General features: G+C 36.1%; 1 protein-coding gene across 2 annotated transcripts in view; it reads right to left on the reverse strand.

Annotated features, from left to right (window-relative positions):
* The window catches only part of LOC131050177 (uncharacterized), an 87,495-nt gene that overhangs the window by 39,695 nt on the left and 27,973 nt on the right, over positions 1 to 19,827 (reverse strand). For both annotated transcript variants that reach the window (XM_057984362.2, XM_057984363.2), the window contains exons 2-4: positions 15,957 to 16,091; positions 15,612 to 15,758; positions 15,385 to 15,475 (exon numbers count right to left, since the gene is read on the reverse strand). In XM_057984362.2, coding sequence (XP_057840345.1) covers positions 15,385 to 15,475; positions 15,612 to 15,758; positions 15,957 to 16,070 — 352 coding nt within the window. In that variant the 5' untranslated portion in view covers positions 16,071 to 16,091. The remainder of the gene's footprint in view (positions 1 to 15,384; positions 15,476 to 15,611; positions 15,759 to 15,956; positions 16,092 to 19,827) is intronic.

Raw genomic sequence — 19,827 nt, forward strand, 5'->3', positions numbered from 1 at the left:
AGAAGAGTTATGCAGACTGAAATAGAACTTTTAGACAATTCGTTGCAGGAGATAAAGTCTTTTTGAGAGTCAAACCTCATAAGAGCTCTATCTCGTTTGGAAAATCATCAAAATTGGCTCCAAGATATGTGAGACCCTTTGATGTATTGGAGGTTATCAATCCAGTTGCTTATAGATTAGCTTTACCCCCTGCTCTAACTCGAATCCATAATGTGTTTCATGTGTCTTTATTGAAACCTTACAATGCTGATGCATCTCATATTCTTGATTGGCAATCCTTACAGGTTCAGGATCCAAGGGTGATGCTAGTGGAGCCCATTCGAATCCTAGATCAGCGTAGTGTGAAGCTACATAGCAGAGATTTCACTCAGTATAAGGTTCAGTGGGACCAATATTCTAAAGATAGTGCTACTTGGGAGGACGCTGAGACGATTGACCGTCATTTTCATCATTTGCTTTCTTAGGAAATAACTGCTATTTAATTTTGGATATTTTGAAACAATTATTATTATTTTATGATGTAAACTTGGGTAGCCTGTGTGCTCTTGGTATTTGAATTTGAGGTGAGATTGACATTTTGTGAGATATTATGGTTTTGTGAATATTGATGAGTGGCAAGACATCGAGACGATGTCTCTTCCAAGAGGGGAAGGATGTCACGAATCGTTTTATTTAATATTGTGCAATTTAAAGATGTAATGTGATTTTGAAATTTAAAATGGATTAGATCATTCATAATCTAGTATGAGGAAATATAATATGCTTTTTACTCCTGCAAATGATATGAAATTCAATATTCTTTTGGGTTTGTCAATGCTGATAAAATTTTGAGTGCAAGTAATGCAGGATGAGGTGAAGGAGGTCGAAGGCGAGAACACGGATCAGGTAGAATTGCTTTTAACTGAACGACTTCGATAGAAAAGGGAATCTTTCACACACCACATTAGGATTTATAATTTGCATCTTGAAAATGTGGATGATTTAAATGACCTTATTTGAGTGTTTGTTCAAATTGAAATGATGAATTTGGAATGAGTAGTAGATTGATTTAAATAATTATACATGTGTATTGATTGTATGATGTGAGTGGCGATTGAATTGAATTTAAGTTGCATGAGTAATAGTGAAATATTAAGCTTTATGGTTAAAAGAGATAAAATGTGTAGATGATTCGTAAACGAATATCGACCCTAGGTTTTTATGTCCTCCTTGTTCAGGTATGTAAATGTATGAAAAGAGTACTTACGAGTTTAAATTTTGTAAATTGAATAATAGTCTAATATATATATATGAGAAATTTATTCAATCATATACATATATCAATAACCAATTATCGTGAAATTTGACTTCGTCAAATGTTTTGTCTATTCATACGAAATTTGTCTAATAATAATTTGATCATCTATTTGTAAATATTGAATATGTATGTATGAAATTAAATTAGGAAATGAAAATCCGATATATATATTTTTTTATCAAAGAAAATGTTTATCAAAGAATATATTAAAAACAAAGTTTAATGTTTAATGAAAAGTCATTTATAAATAAATTATAAAACAAACCATATTACACATATAATATTATATATCACTTTATTAAACATGTTAATAAAGGTGGCGGGTTGAAAAAGGTGGTCGACCGTCGAAGCCAAAGGAACAGCCGCTTTGGTCGGTTTGTTGAGCAGAACCCCCTCCATCCACGGTAGCCGCTATCAAAGCATTAACGCAGGTCAAATGCGGTGGGAGGCAATAAGGTAAGATGTTTAAGGTAGGCGTAGCTTAAGGGAGATACTACCGACTACCACTACTCCCATTTGAAACGTAAAAAAAGTGTAAAACACTCCCACGACTTGGCATGCAACATCACTCTGCGGTGGATAAGCTAAAGTCGACAGATTCCATGCAGCAATCAAGCTCCAACTGAAACGGTTGGAAGTTTTAAACAATAAGACTCGAACTTGCCACGAAACAAGGGTGGTATTTAATCCATAAGACTGCGTGGAGATTATAATTACAACCACTTGACAATAGAAATAGTGGAACAGTAAATAAGACCCAGAGGATAGCAGCAAACATAGCCAAAGATTAGAATAAATAGACGTATGCACACACTCATTCATTCATTCTTTCTGACACGAGATTAGAAGAGCGATAATTTCTTGAAGGGAGGGTTAGAATAGTTTGATAGAAAGGAAGTGTAGCGTCCTAAAATTGCGACACTTGCAATTTCGACTGCATTTGGGTCTTCACGATGGCGGCGCAACATTGAACCTGAATGGAGACCCCGAAACCTGTTTATAACACCAAAAACTGCATTTTTCTGCACCCTGGCCTGATCCCTCCTTGCACCCTGCTGTCTCGGGAGGTGGGACCATGGCGCCCAGCGCCCTGGTCCTTCTAGACTAGGGCGCCCAGCGCCCTGGTCCCCCAAGACCATGGCGCCCAGCGCCCTGGTCCCTGGCCCTATTTTGGGCCCGGTCTCTTTTGGGCATCGGGTCTTTAAGTTTGCAATTCGGGAAATAATGTTCCCCGGTCGGCCTAAGGTCGGGAAAATCAGTCTATCAGCCCTAATTGACAAGTATATAAACTACATTTCCCCTCCCATTTGAGGAGGTAGGAAAAAAAGAAGAAAATAAGCAAGAACAAGACGCGGAAGCAATATTCAAACATTCAAGCATTCAAGCATTCCTTCAAGCAATTGAGCATTCTAAGTCTCCATTCAAGGCTAAGTGTTGCATTCAAGACAAGGATTCAACCATTGAAGAGGAGATCACATACAACATACAACATACTACATACATTACACCTTCGCATGTAAGAATACAAACATTCTTACAACAAGGTATCAGTACTTGTTTACATTACAAACATTTACATTTACAGCATTCTCATTTCTTGGTTAATTCCAAAACCGGGGTTTGACCTAAAGGCAAACCCCTCATCCCTAACCCCCCAATCGTCCTCTCTTTTCTGTGTGTAGGTTACAGGTACGCGGCTGTAATTGAAGATCTGGAATCCTTGTGCAGAGACGAACAGATCCCCCTTCGTTTTGCGAATTTTTCGGAGGACCGTGTGCACGCCGGGCGACATCGTCCTGTCAACTTTCGCTCAAATTTGCAGAACAGCACCGTCTCGACATTTTACTGCTAATTCCAGGTCCGCAGCTTCATCCCATATCCCTATCTCTGTTTATAAGTGAATCTTTCTTGCTTCTACATGCATTCCTAGTTCAATCTTTCTATCTACATTCTTTACAAAAGAGGGTATCCTTGATGTCACAACCCTTGAAACTCATTTAGAATCCAATCTTGCATTGCGTGGGATTGGATCTTGTGGGTTTCAACCCCTCTTTTGAATGTAAAGTCTCCCCTAAGTGAAAACCATCAACCCTAGTTACTCCCCCTTCTCTCTCCTTAGAGTTGGGGAGGGGAAAACAACTAGGGTTCGATTTTTCTGCTTTACATTTTGGTGAACCCGACGTGAACATCCTCATTCTGATTATTCATGGTTAAATCTGAAAAATTTTGCTTTCCTAATTATATTTCCATGTTTGATCTTTTGCAAATTTTAGAGGTTGATTGCATAAAAACCCTAAAATTTTCTTTTTAGTAATTAAACTTGTGAAACGTTTAATTGTTAATGCTTGTTTCAGATCTACCCTTCTATTGCAAATTGTCAATTCATAGTTGTGCTTTAATTCTGAAAATTAAGTGGTTAAATGTCAAAACCCTAATTTTTAAGACCACCTTGATTCAACCTTTGACTGATAATTTCACTAATCAAAACACCTCCAAATCGGCTGTAACTTTGGATTCCGCAATAAAATCACAATATCTTTCATCCCTGAAAATTTGGAAAAAAGTTGCGAAGACCATGTGCACCCCGAGCGCTATCGTCCCCGACATTTTTTCCGAAATTTCGTGAGCTAGATCTTACTGTATTCTTCTGCTAAAATCCAGAATTTTGGCTGATTTTATCAATTTTAACACTTTCAAAATTAAAGTCAAAGTTGGTCTAGCGATTGCTTGGATTGAGGCTTCTAATCATTCAAAAATTGTTGAAATTGAAATTTGTGTTAAAATTGTGTTTCTTACAGTCCTAAATCTGAAAAGTGTGTTGGCATTCATTCGAAATTTCAATGTTTTATTCAAATTTTTGCAGTTTGTGACTTTTGAAATTAAATGTTTAATTGCAGCAACTTTGATTTCCACTTTCAAATTCGAATTTTGCATGAAATCGAGTCAACTTTTAAATTTTGAAACTTGCATTGCTTTCAGTATTCCTTCTAAAATCATAAAATTCAAAATTTCAGTTTCCCCCTCTTTTCCAAAATTCAAATTTTACATTTTTCAACAATCTTGGTAGGGTTCAATTTTGAGATTGCAACTTTAATTTGGCCTATCTACAGATCGTAAAATCACTCAATTTTTTCAGATTAGCTTTAAAATCATCATAACTTTCATCCCTGAAAATTTCAAAAAAAGTTGCAAGGACCGTGTGCACTCCGTTCGCCACAGTCCCGGACATTTTTTCCGAAATTTCGGGAGATTGTCCTGATTGCATTTAACAGCTTAAATCTAGGAGATTGGCTGATTTTATTGAAATTTGCTACCTCTAAAATTCAAAATCTTCTCTCTTTCTTAAGTGCATGAGTTTTACAACAATAAGCCCTACTTACACTATTCCCATTAGACGAAGCCTTAGAATTAAGTCTTTCCAAGGTGTAATTACCGAGGAGATGGAACCTAATTTGAATGGCCTTTTGAACGAGGACATGGGTAATTCCTCTAATCCTCTTAATGATGAAGAAGCTCTCCATCAGGTTTCTGTAGAACAACTTTCGAAATTGGATAACCAATTTGATGATTTTCGACAATGGATGTCTCAAGAATACCCCGATAGTGAAGCTCTTTCATTAATTGAGGGTCTAAAACGTATGGTTCAAAGTGATAAGAATGGAATTGATATTTTGCGTGGCATTGCACACATTGTGGATTCGAATGTGATGCCTATGAAGAGTTGTGCCGAAACTTTAAGTTATACACAACCTCCTACTCAAGTTAATCATTCTATTCCTTTGACAACTCCTATTGCTAGTATGCCTACTTTTTCAAACATAATGACTACTTCAATACAAGACATTCCTCCTATGATCACTAGTCATGGGGGCAATCCCTCTTCTTCAATCAACCCTCTTCCTTCATTCAATCCAACTTCTTCATTCATTCCTTCAATGAGTGTTCCTCTTATATCTCCACAAATGAACATGACGCAAGGGGGCAATTCATTTAACCCTTCCATTCCTCCTTGTAGTGTTCCTCCTTTCCAATCATCTCCTATGACTAACTATCACAGTGTCCCACCACCTTACTCTCTACCTTCTTTCAATAACATAACACCTCCATCACAATCTAACACGTCTAATATGAACTCTTCGACTGAAGCGACCATTAACAATCTTGCACAAATTGTCTCTTCTTTACAGCAACAAATTGCCTCTATGAATCAAGCTAAGTTTAGTGTGCCCACATTTGATGTTGCGAGCCCACTTTCTCTTGACATTGTTCGAGCTATCCCCCCTAAACATGTTGAAATTCCGCATTTGGAGTTTTATAATGGTAAGGGTGACCCTCTAACACATGTTAAGACCTTTCAAACAATATGTACCGATTTTGCTTATGACCAAAGGTTGCTTGCAAAACTGTTTACTAGAACATTAAGAGATAAAGCCCTACAATGGTATTGCTCGTTGCCTTCCTATTCTATTACTTCTTTTGAACAACTTGCAAATGCTTTTATTCAACAATTTCAAAACAATATAAGTCCTAAAGTTACTTTGATTGATTTAATGCATTGTAAACAAGGTGTTAAAGAAAAAGTGACTGATTTCATTGGTAGATATAAGCATTTGTATGCTCAAATTTCTTTTCTAGTGCCTGATAATGATATTCAAAGAATCTTTATTTCTAATTTACAAAAAGATATTAGAGAAAAACTTCTGTTTTCTGAGTTTACTTCTTTCCAACAGTTGTGCGCAACTCTTCACAATTATCAACTGACTGTGAGTCAAATGGAACAAGCAAATCCTATGGCTCCGAGTGATAAGGGTGATAGTAGTCAACAACCATTTGGGAAGTTTAAACCGAACAGAGAGTCCATTAAATTCAATGAAAACATCATCAACAACAATGTGAATGCGGCATCAGGTGTGCCTCCTATTTCTAAGTTTTTCAAGAAAGAAAGAAAGTTTACTCCTTTGAATGAATCATTGCATAGTATTATGAATAAGTTATTGGAACAAAATGTGCTTACTCTTCCTCCTATAAGGCAAATAGACCCTGCAAAGATTAATTCACCCTATTTTGATAACAAATCTTTTTGTCAATTTCATCGTCATCCTGGGCATGATACTGAAAAATGCTTTGCTTTAAAGGGAAAAATTCAAGATTTGATTGATAATAATACTATCTCTGTTTCTGGTGTGAATGATAAAGGCAACACATCTGTAGCTCCTCCTAACCAAAATCTTAAGATTTTTACTGATCCATTACCTTCTCATACCTCTAATACGATTGATACTAATGATTCCTCTGTCTCACCTGATGATCTTGTGTCTATGACTCCGAATGTGATTAACTTTGTAGAGCAGCAGAAAATCCCTAAAGAAGCTTCCATCACCTTTGATTCCAGTGAAACTATCAAGGCACCTGATGGTCCTTTATATATAGTTGCAAAAGTCAAGAGTACACCTTGTCATGGAGTGCTTATTGATCCTTCTTGTATGGTTAATATCATTACTGAAGAATTTCTTTTTACTTTGCAATTGAATCAAGTGATCTACGATGAAACAAATGTGGTTGTGAAACTATTTGATGCATTTTCTTCTCCTGCAATTGGTTCTATTACATTACCTATTGAGGTTCATAACAAATCCCTTGATGTGAGCTTTGCTATTATTCCATCGTCCGAACAATTTCGTGTGAAGCTAGGCTATCCTTGGCTGTCTTCCATGAAAGCTATTGCTTCTCCTATTCACAAGTGTTTGAAATTTCCCCATAATGGTGAAGTTGTTACTGTCAATCATAGTCTCTTTAAACCAGCTGAAAGAACTTCTAGCGTTCCTATTGATTATTTTTGGCCTAAACAATTCCAATCTCTTCCTCCGAGAAGTGATCATCTTTTCAAATCTTATCAAAAGTGGAAGAAAGACATGATCCTATCTCTAAGTGAACCTAGAACACCCAAACTTGATATTCCTATCGTTCTTGAGAAGGAAGTTCTTCCTTTGAAAGATAAAACTAATGTCTTTCCTCAAGAAGATTCCCAACCCATTCCTATGAATGTGACTATGCCTATGCCTAATAAACTTTCTAAAGGTAGACCTATACCTCCTTGTCATGATGGACTTGGTCTCCTTCCTAAACCAAATATTCCTCCCTTATATGGAGCAGTTCCTCCTCCTTCCTCTTATGGAGAGAAGAGACCTTCCTCTTCTCCTATTGTTCAACCTAAGAGACCACAACCTAAACACCCAAGTGATAAGGATGAGAACATTCCTCCTCCTCAATCTTCGCAACTTCCTACTAAGACTAGACGAAATCGTTCTGCACGTGAACGCCGACGAAAGCGTCGTCTTAGAGCTCAGGCAGCTGCTTCTCAAACTTTGCAATCCCCAAAAACACCTTCAGCCAGTATTATTCCATTTTCTCCTCAGCCGACGATTGAGCCGAAATCTCCTAAACATAAGATGCATGATGGCCTTGATCCTGTGCGAGTTAAAGATCCTATTTTTATAAATCTTGATGATGATATAGATGAAAATATTATTCATGATGAAAATGTTACTCCTGTTCATTCTGATAGTGAATATGAATACGTTGATGTCGATAAACATTTATCTAACGAATTTTCTAAAGCACTTATCCTAGCTCCTAGACAAGAACACCGTGGCTTGGGATATGAACATAGCCCTTGTTTGGATCTTGTGATAGCTCCATCTGCTGTGTTGGATGTTCCTCCTCTAGCGTGTTTCCTACCTTCCCGTAATATTGATCAGCAAGATCGGGGGGTAGATGACGTGCTAGACTAGTTCATTAGCATAGCAGACTCTCTCCTCCTCTCTTGATCTCTTTTGTTACTTCTTCTATGTGTTATTCTTATTCTTCTATTTGTTGTCCTTAGTGTTGTCTACTTGAGGACGAAGCAAAGCATTGAGATCTCTTTTGGTCTCTCTCATGTTGACTCAAAAGACACGTGTTCCCTTCTTCTAGGTGACCTTCCTTGATTGGGGAATGAAGAACAATTATGCATACATACATATGATATACATGAATTATCATAAAGCATACTGACCCCGAGGAAAGCGAAGTCACCTTGTGCTTTGTGTTTTGTGTCTATTATCCTTGGGCTTATCTCACACTTGGGGGCTAAATCCTTGTGATAACGTGCTCCTTTCCTTTCTCATTTCTTATATGTATCACTACCTTAAAGCAATCACCCCCGGTGAGGCGTGTGCGATCGCTTTAACGTAGGGGGGCATACATCCCGTCCATATCTTTTCAAGATACTTGAAAATTTCTTGACAAATTTAGCTTTGCCTTGAAAATTTTTGATATCTTTCTTGCATGACTCATAGTGAGGGAACCTTACTACTAACAGTCATGGTTCTCCCTCGTGATCTTCCCTTTTACTTTGTCAATCGAAGTCGTAAGATCCTTAGTCCACTGGGGGCTTGGTGTATCTTGCCTCCTTGACGTGGTGAAATTTTTTCAATGTTGTTTCCTTGTACTTTACCGGAAGTATGAGCGTACGCTTATACTCCCGCTAAAGTGGGGGCTAAATGTAGCGTCCTAAAATTGCGACACTTGCAATTTCGACTGCATTTGGGTCTTCACGATGGCGGCGCAACGTTGAACCTGAATGGAGACCCCGAAACCTGTTTATAACACCAAAAACTGCATTTTTCTGCACCCTGGCCTGATCCCTCCTTGCACCCTGCTGTCCCGGGAGGTGGGACCATGGCGCCCGGCGCCCAGCGCCCTGGTCCTTCTGGACTAGGGCGCCCAGCACCCTGGTCCCCCAAGACCATGGCGCCCAGCGCCCTGGTCCCTGGCCCTATTTTGGGCCCGGTCTCTTTTGGGCATCGGGTCTTTAAGTTTGCAATTTGGGAAATAATGTTCCCTGGTCGGCCTAAGGTCGGGAAAATCAGCCTATCAGCCCTAATTGACAAGTATATAAACTACATTTCCCCTCCCATTTGAGGAGGTAGGAAAAAAGGAAGAAAATAAGCAAGAACAAGACGCGGAAGCAATATTCAAACATTCAAGCATTCAAGCATTTCTTCAAGCAATTGAGCATTCTAAGTCTCCATTCAAGGCTAAGTGTTGCATTCAAGACAAGGATTCAACCATTGAAGAGGAGATCACATACAACATACAACATACTACATACATTACACCTTCGCACGTAAGAATACAAACATTCTTACAACAAGGTATCAGTACTTGTTTACATTACAAACATTTACATTTACAGCATTCTCATTTCTTGGTTAATTCCAAAACCGGGGTTTGACCTAAAGGCAAACCCCTCATCCCTAACCCCCCAATCGTCCTCTCTTTTCTGTGTGTAGGTTACAGGTACGCGGCTGTAATTGAAGATCTGGAATCCTTGTGCAGAGACAAACAGATCCCCCTTCGTTTCGCGGATTTTTCGGAGGACCGTGTGCACGCCGGGCGCCATCATCCCGTCAACTTTAGCTCAAATTTGCAGAACAGCACCGTCTCGACATTTTACTGCTAATTCCAAGTCCGCAGCTTCATCCCATATCCCTATCTATGTTTATAAGTGAATCTTTCTTGCTTCTACATGCATTCCTAGTTCAATCTTTCTATCTACATTCTTTACAAAAGAGGGTATCCTTGATGTCACAACCCTTGAAACTCATTTAGAATCCAATCTTGCATTGCGTGGGATTGGATCTTGTGGGTTTCAACCCCTCTTTTGAATGTAAAGTCTCCCCTAAGTGAAAACCATCAACCCTAGTGACCCCTAGTGACTCCCCCTTCTCTCTCCTTGGAGTTGGGGAGGGGAAAACAACTAGGGTTCGATTTTTCCGCTTTACAGGAAGAATAGTTTGATAGAGAGGTAGAATAGTGTGATAGAAAGGAAGAATAGTTTGATAGAGAGGAAGAATAGTTGGATGTAGAGGAAGAATAGTTGGATAATATCGTGGAGATTGAGCGATAGAGAGATAGTTGGATAGAGATAAGAATAGTTGGAGAGAAAGAGAGACTTGCGATCAAGGCGTGGAATCATTTGACGAAGAACGACAAGGACAAAAGCTTACAATCCACTCTAAAGTTTCCAAGAGGTTAGAATCCTTTGTTTATGTTTTATTTTATTTGTTAAATTTGGTATAGAATGTGTAGAAATGGAAGTTTAGATAATAGATATGTACGTCCAAATGGGTATCAATTATTAATATCGTATTTGAAATGCTTTATAAACCATTATGGAATAGAAGAAAAGAATTTAAAGAAAAGAAGATGTTAATATCGTATTTTGCACAAAAATAATTAGTTTAAATTCTATTTTTAGAATGTGTTTGCGTACTTTTGGTTACATATGAGATTAATTTCATACATGTTTAACACCTTCTATTGTATGTACTTTATTTTGGTCAAAAGATTGATTTTAAGATTATTGCTTATAAAAGTTTATCATTTTTATGAAAGATTGTCTTCGAAAGATATATTAGACAAGTAATGATTAGTAAGCAACAAAAATGATATCTCTATTTTTGTTTTAAAAGAAAAATTGTATTCTCAAAAAAATTTGTGTTTGAGGGAATCAAGCTAGGGTTAAGGTTGAGTTGGAAAAATTTACCTTTCGGGACGGGTGCCGAATGTGGATGCTTTAGTGAGAATAGTTGTTTTTTCCAACTATTATTTTGTTATGCACGGCATATACTCGGCCGAGTTATTGTTTGAATTATCCGTAGAAAAAGATGGAAATTCCTTATTTATGCTCTCTACCACATCCTAGTATGATAGCGAATGCTTGTTTCTTAGAATGAACTAGGAAAAATGAAAATGCATATATTATCTAGGCATGCACCAGATTCCCTCTTGCTTTCGAATTTCTTTGGTTAAACCAATTCGTGCAGGGTTGGGTATTCCTGATTGACCAAGAATTCCGGGGAAGCGTAAGCTTCAAGGTTAGGCGAAAAAAGAGCCTGATTCTTGAAGCTTACGCTTCCCTGGAATTCTTGATCAATCAAGAATACCCGACCCTGCACGAATTGGTTTAACCAAAGAAATTCGAAAGCAAGAGGGAATCTGGTGCATGCCTAGATAATATATGCATTTTCATTTTTCCTAGTTCATTCTAAGAAACAAGCATTCGCTATCATACTAGGATGTGGTAGAGAGCATAAATAAGGAATTTCCATCTTTTTATACGGATAATTCAAACAATAACTCGCCCGAGTATATGCCATGCACAGCAAAATAATAGTTGGAAAAAACAACTATTCTCCCTAAAGCATCCACATTCGGCACCTGTCCCGAAAGGTAAATTTTTCCAACTCAAGCTTAACCCTAGCTTGATTCCCTCAAACACAAATTTTTTTGAGAATACAATTTTTCTTTTAAAACAAAAATAGAGATATCATTTTTGTTGCTTACTAATCATTACTTGTCTAATATATCTTTCGAAGACAATCTTTCATAAAAACGATAAACTTTTATAAGCAATAATCTTAAAATCAATCTTTTGACCAAAATAAAGTACATACAATAGAAGGTGTTAAACATGTATGAAATTAATCTCATATGTAACCAAAAGTACGCAAACAAATTCTAAAAATAGAATTTAAACTAATTATTTTTGTGCAAAATACGATATTAACATCTTCTTTTCTCTAAATTCTTTTCTTCTATTCCATAATGGTTTATAAAGCATTTCAAATACGATATTAATAATTGATACCCATTTGGACGTACATATCTATTATCTAAACTTCCATTTCTACACATTCTATACCAAATTTAACAAATAAAATAAAGCATAAACAAAGGATTCTAACCTCTTGGAAACTTTAGAGTGGATTGTAAGCTTTTGTCCTTGTCGTTCTTCGTCAAATGATTCCACGCCTTGATCGCACGTCTCTCTTTCTCTCCAACTATTCTTATCTCTATCCAACTATCTCTCTATCACTCAATCTCCACGATATTATCCAACTATTCTTCCTCTACATCCAACTATTCTTCCTCTCTATCAAACTATTCTTCCTCTCTATCAAACTATTCTTCCTTTCTATCACACTATTCTACCTCTCTATCAAACTATTCTTCCTTTCTATCAAACTATTCTAACCCTCCCTTCAAGAAATTATCGCTCTTCTAATCTCGTGTCAGAAAGAATGAATGAATGAGTGTGTGCATACGTCTATTTATTCTAATCTTTGGCTATGTTTGCTGCTATCCTCTGGGTCTTATTTACTGTTCCACTATTTCTATTGTCAAGTGGTTGTAATTATAATCTCCACGCAGTCTTATGGATTAAATACCACCCTTGTTTCGTGGCAAGTTCGAGTCTTATTGTTTAAAACTTCCAACCGTTTCAGTTGGAGCTTGATTGCTGCATGGAATCTGTCGACTTCAGCTTATCCACCGCAGAGTGATGTTGCATGCCAAGTCGTGGGAGTGTTTTACACTTTTTTTACGTTTCAAATGGGAGTAGTGGTAGTCGGTAGTATCTCCCTTAAGCTACGCCTACCTTAAACATCTTACCTTATTGCCTCCCACCGCATTTGACCTGCATTAATGCTTTGATAGCGGCTACCGTGGATGGAGGGGGTTCTGCTCAACAAACCGACCAAAGCGGCTGTTCCTTTGGCTTCGACGGTCGACCACCTTTTTCAACCCGCCACCTTTATTAACATGTTTAATAAAGTGATATATAATATTATGTGTAATATGGTTTGTTTTATAATTTATTTATAAATGACTTTTCATTAAACATTAAACTTTGTTTTTAATATATTCTTTGATAAACCTTTTCTTTGATAAAAAAATATATATATCGGATTTTCATTTCCTAATTTAATTTCATACATACATATTCAATATTTACAAATAGATGATCAAATTATTATTAGACAAATTTCGTATGAATAGACAAAACATTTGACGAAGTCAAATTTCACGATAATTGGTTATTGATATATGTATATGATTGAATAAATTTCTCATATATATATATATTAGACTATTATTCAATTTACAAAATTTAAACTCGTAAGTACTCTTTTCATACATTTACATACCTGAACAAGGAGGACATAAAAACCTAGGGTCGATATTCGTTTTCGAATCATCTACACATTTTATCTCTTTTAACCATAAAGCTTAATATTTCACTATTACTCATGCAACTTAAATTCAATTCAATCGCCACTCACATCATACAATCAATACACATGTATAATTATTTAAATCAATCTACTACTCATCCCAAATTCATCATTTCAATTTGAACAAACACTCAAATAAGGTCATTTAAATCATCCACATTTTCAAGATGCAAATTATAAATCCTAATGTGGTGTGTGAAAGATTCCCTTTTCTATCGAAGTCGTTCAATTAAAAGCAATTCTACCTGATCCGTGTTCTCGCCTTCGACCTCTTTCACCTCATCCTACATTACTTGCACTCAAAATTTTATCAGCATTGACAAACCCAAAAGAATATTGAATTTCATATCATTTGCAGGAGTAAAAAGCATATTATATTTCCTCATACTAGATTATGAATGATCTAATCCATTTTAAATTTCAAAATCACATTACATCTTTAAATTGCACAATATTAAATAAAACGATTCGTGACAGTATAAATATGAATCTCTTTTAACCATAAAAGAGAATTTATCAACATCTTTGCTTTGACCATGCAGTCTTATGTCCAACGCTCTACATTAATAATGCACACCAGTCCAGACAAACCATTCAACATGCCAGCAGATGAGATCCATACAAAGACTTCCATATTATGGATTTAATGGAAATTTTCCTTTATAAACTCAGTTTGGATGCCAAAATATTACAAAAATTTGAAACAAGTGAAAATAGACTAAGATCCCAACTAAGAGATTTTAAATGATTACTAGTATCCTATGTTTCTGATCTAGGTCATCCTCAAGAGTCAAAATAATGCCTATCTACATAACGAATCTAGACAAATGCCAGAACAAAGAGATAGAAAATAAGTATAACTATCAGGAAAATAAATTTTATGTATAATTTATATTAACTTCTTGTTGTGCTATTATTTCACTAATAATTCAATCCATTGCTATTACTTTAGAGTTTATTCCTCTGTTTATTTATTAATTATTATGCAAGAACACATGCATCACACAACTCCTTGAACTGATATTTCCTTGGTATGTGTTAATTTAGTATTGTCTCAATATCTTTTTAATAGTATCCTCTCCTTAATTCGAATCTGTACTCTTAAAGGGCACAACCTTCGGATTAGATGTCACAATCAAGGACATCGAATCAAAAGAATTCATACAAGAATTGCAAATGCCCTCATCTTCTAAGAAGTTGCATCTTTTGTCCATCCTTTAAGAATCAGGTGCAAACAAGCAAAATGGATTGGAACCCTTCATAAGAATTTGAACCAGGTGCATTTGAACAAAAAATGTTACTGGAACATACAGCCACAACCTTCATTTTATTATTATTTGGGCTCATTTCTGTTTCTCCATTAATACGACAACTAAAAAGTGTTGGATTCCTTTACTACTTGTGCATTATAGAGATTGATTGATCATGAGTCTGAAGACTTCACAGACTGCAAACTGCATAAGAATTGATCATTTCTTATGTACATATAGAAGGGGTGTTACAAGGATTTAATTGATTCCTTTAGTTAAGCCAGCCCTTGCATCAATTAAGTGGGTGTTTAGTGCCTTTTAGAGTGACGAACCTCGTGAATGCAGTTATTTTCATTTAGAAATCATCCCACTTGTATGTAGCTGACAATCACTGTTGTTCTTTTGACTGCATGCATATAAAATAGCGGTGTGTCCACCAAACTAAACTAAAATGACTAAGCACACAAGCTCAAAAATAAAGGCAAGTAATGACTGATATAATTCAATCCAAGCCTAAAAGAAAGCCCAGTAATCATTATATACAACAAACAAACAACCTCTCTCTTATGACTAAGAATCTCTCCACTTCACATGTAGAAGTTCATTCTAACAATGTCCTTTTAGCAATAAAAATGATCTTTTAATATTTTAGAAAACCAAATATATCTGTGAAGATGAAAAAATCACTTTTGAATATTCTACCAGTTTAGAAACAAACCTGAGACAACAGTTATTGGACCACGAACATCTGAAAGATTCTGCTTGGTGTAATGCTTTACAAGGGATTTTATCACTAGAGACTTCCCGACCTGAAAAAAGACTCCAAAGATCACTGCAGTTTATCAAGAACTTAAGAACAAAGGTTGCACACTAGAAAGTCAGTAAATTAAGCTAGTGGCACATCAATAACTATAAGCTCTTTTTAATACTCTTTTGATTTTTTACCTGCGGAGGACCCTGTACCACAATTACATAGGGAGCTGGTTCCCCATTAGAACGGTCAATTGTGGGGACATGAAGTCGTCGTTGATCCTTCTCTGCTGCTGCAGCTTGCAGACGTTTGGCCTTTACCGAAGAGTTAAAAGCAAATGCCTGTAAAAGCAAAATGATAATCATAGTAACTTAGGGCTCTCAAGGATGATAATAATGTCTATATCTATCCAATCAGGTTCAACCTTGTACTCAAATGCTTACCAATCTAAAATTTTCAATTGAAAAATGAAGTTAAGGGTATTTGGCTAGAAATTTTAGTTAGAGAAGAGTGAAGACAATCATGTGTAGGCAACAAACCTTGGGATTATGCTTGTCATTAGAAACTCCACGTTTTTTCTTGTCTGCTCTCTCCTTTTTCTTTACAGAAGGTCCTGATTGGCGGCCTCTGTGAGCCTTGTGAGACTGCTCCATTGCCCTCTAGAGTCTGCAAACCTGCAATAATAAAATGTCAAATATGCAATTTTAGAAACATAAAACACTTCGGCCTAGATTGACTAACCTACTGATACATTTTTTGTTAACATTTGAACTATATGAGTATATTTGAGACTTGCAAACACGGGTGTTATTGACGAGGGATTTTGTTTTCTGAATGGGAGGTCTGGAAAGGAAAAGGGCAGGGGTAGTTTTGTGAGTCCCACTGGAGAGGCTGATGATGGCCCAGAAATTGATGGCAGCCCTGTGGAGAAGATAGAGAACCACAAGGCCTCAATTGAGATTGACATGAACGATTGGCGTGCAGAGTTTGAGATTTCAAGAGAGAAAAATGAGGCTTGAGTAAGGTTTTTGTAGAGGATGGAAGCTCCACATTTAGGGTTTCAAGCAAACAAGATTGAGACCGATGTGTGCATAGAATTGGGGATTTAAAGCAATAGGAACAATGATGGGAGTGCAAATTTTGAAATTTCAAGTGAGGTGAAGGGGGCTGATGTGGATGACAAGGAGGAGGATGGGAATGCAGAGCCCATCACTTCAGAGAAAGAAAATAAATGCAATGTGAATGCATTTCTTCTAATAGAAAAAAATGAGGTTGATCTGGACCAGACACTTTTGCTCAAGAAAAATAAGGTTATTAGTGCAAGGATGTCATTTCAGAAAATTGAGTACGAGGATGACAAATTTTCAGGGAGAAAAAATGCAGCTACCATTGTGGAGGAAGATGATGGGAATGCAGATCTTAGACTTTCAGGGAAGAAAGGTGAAAGCTTCTTGTAGAGAAGAGATCTGATATAATTTTGTGCATGGAAGAATGCAACACTCTTTTTCAAGTACATTTGCAAGTAAATGTGTCCAAAAGGAGTACCGCCTCACAAAGGAAGCATTGAATGGGTTGTTGGTGCAAATGAATCTTGTTTCCTTCAATCTCTAGTTGCCCCAGGGGAAAAGATGGGATGTGTTGCAGCACAATCCATCAGTCGACTTGCTACTCAGATGATGTTGGATACTCTCCATTATGCTGGTGCTAATGCCAAGAATGTTACTCTAGGTGTTCCTCAACTGAGAGAAATTGTAAATGTGGCAAAGAAAATAAAAACACTGTCACTTTCATTGTATCTAAAGCCAGAGGTCAACAAGATGAAAGAAAGAGCAAAGAATGTCCAATGTGCTTGAGAAAAATTAATTGAATTCTTTTAGTTTAAGAATGTGATCAATTCCTATATAGTGTTGAGTTGTCTTATCCAATTTGTCTCGATTATATGTAAATTTTGAGTGTTTTAAAACAAAATACAGATGAGTAGTGTCAAATGTTGGGATTGAACCCAAAACATGTTCACCCAAACTGGATGATTTTACAAGTGCTTCCAGTTCCCCAACCCTGGTCAGACCTTCAGTTGTAATGGACAACACATCAAGCAGCAAGGTATTTATAAAAAAAAATGTTGCACTTAATCTGAACTGCTGGCCATGAATATCAAGCATCATAAAATTGGGGAAAACAATGAACCTGCCATCTATTGAATGCCTCAGAGAAATGTGTCCTCTTTGCCTGCAATGATTGCAGGATATGCACAAAATGGATTTGTTGAAATGGCTTTAGAAACAACACTCAAGCAAATGCAATTGGCACGTGCAAAGCCAGACTTGACAACCTTTCCCAACACCCTCACTGCCTGTGCCAAAATGGAATCTTTGGGACAGGCCATGGACATCCATCAAAGCATAATGGAAGAGGATTTTTGTCAGATATTGTAGTTGGAAATGCTCTGACAAAGGTGTATGCAAAATATGGAAGCCAGACTGTTTAACAGAATGAGTCAAAGAGATGTGCCCTCGTGGACTGCAATGGTTGCAGAATATGCATAGATGGATTTGTTGAAAATACTTTAAAAACTTTCAAGCAAATGGAATTGGCAGGTGTAAAGCTCAATTCCACAAACTCTTCCAGCATGCTTCCTGCCTATACTAAAATGGGAGCTTTGGAACAATGTATGGACATCCATCAAAGCTAAGTTGCTGGTACGGGTACAAGAACCCATTACGTGGGTATGGGAAAAAAAATTCTTCCCTTGGGTGTGTGGGTTTGTATACGTCTGTACATGTGTGTGTGTGTGTGCGTGTGCGCGTGCGCGCACCGTAAGTCACAAGGTTCGAATTCAAGTTCGAGTCCACAACAATAAAATTCAGATGAAGTTCGAAGAGGGTAAAACAATTCGAAAAAAAAATTGGCATTAAAGTCGCCTTATATAAATTTAATTATTTAAAATATAAATATTATTTTCACAAAATGCTCAAAATAGTTTAAAATTAATAAATAGATTTAAATTTGTCCACACAAAAACATATAAAATTAAAATATTAATTTAATACCACATACATAAAATATACCATATATTTAATAAAATTAAATACATAATTTATAAATTAAAATATATTAAATTTTAAATATATATGATATTATATTTATTGATTAAAAATATTAAAATTTACATTAATATTTTAGACAAATAATATTACACTAATAAATTAGAAGTATTTAACTTTAAATATAAATGTATTAAATATAAAAATAATAAAGTTTAATTCTAAAAAATTCATAAATTAATAATAATAAAACTATCGCTTAATGTATTGTTTAAAAGTTATGTTAAATATTTCGAAACAATCTAAGTCTAATAAATTCCTAAATTAATAATATAAAAACTAGTTTGAAAGTTATGTTGAGTAAATATTTGTAATCAATCTCTCAACGCAAATTGTTGCAGAGTCCTTAGAAAAGCCTACTGCAACATTTCCAATGGTTCAGAATGTCCGTCTGCTGCCATATTTCAAATGCTCCAAAATGTCCATCTTCAGGAAATACTATTGAAACCCTCGATAAAGTCGGAACCCTAAAAACGCGAAAAAAATCCTATGTAACCCTTAAGAAGCGGGAAAAACACCTATAGAAAGCGTTTTACTCAAATATATTTTATTAAAAATGCTAGGCCATATAATCCGTACGAATTTTGTAGTGAATTTCAACGATTTTTCAGCAATTCTTTGAAGTTCACTGAATTTTGAATTTCATGGGCGAAATTTGGCGAACCCTATGACTTTGTGTGTGTGTGTGTGTGTGTGTGTGTAAAATTTAAAGATATATACAGAATTGTAAAATTAAATAAATTTGATAGTATGAGACTTCACCATTGATCAATGCATGAATGCCAAATGCCAAAATTATAGTGCTAAAGATAATTATTAAATGCCAATTTATAGTTAAATATTTAATATTTATCTTTATCAATTGGCATTTAATGGTGATAATTTTAGTTGTGTAAGTTCTTGATGGTATGATACTTCATTTAATAGTGTTAAGCTGCACAAGGTGTTAGATGTGAGAAAACCTAACCAGAAAATGAGAAAAGAGACAGTGAAGAGAGCAAAATGATATTTGTATTGGTGAAATAATGCTTTTAGGGGCATTTAGGGTTTTTGGATGCAAAAAAAGGGTCAAAAAATATCTTTTTTGTCACTTTTTGGCACTCATCGCCTTTGGGTATGCCCGGTACATACCCTGGGCATACCCCCAACAAATCCATACCCAAACATACCTAGTATGGGTGCGGGATGCCTTAAGGGCTACTTGGTAACTTAACATCAAAGCATAAAGAATAGAGAAATTTTGTCAGATGTTGTAATTACAAATCCTCCAGTAGATATGTATGCAAAATGTGAAAGCATAGACGAG

The sequence above is a fragment of the Cryptomeria japonica genome, chromosome 1, assembly GCF_030272615.1.
Source record: "Cryptomeria japonica chromosome 1, Sugi_1.0, whole genome shotgun sequence".
In the NCBI taxonomy this organism is placed as follows: domain Eukaryota; kingdom Viridiplantae; phylum Streptophyta; class Pinopsida; order Cupressales; family Cupressaceae; genus Cryptomeria; species Cryptomeria japonica.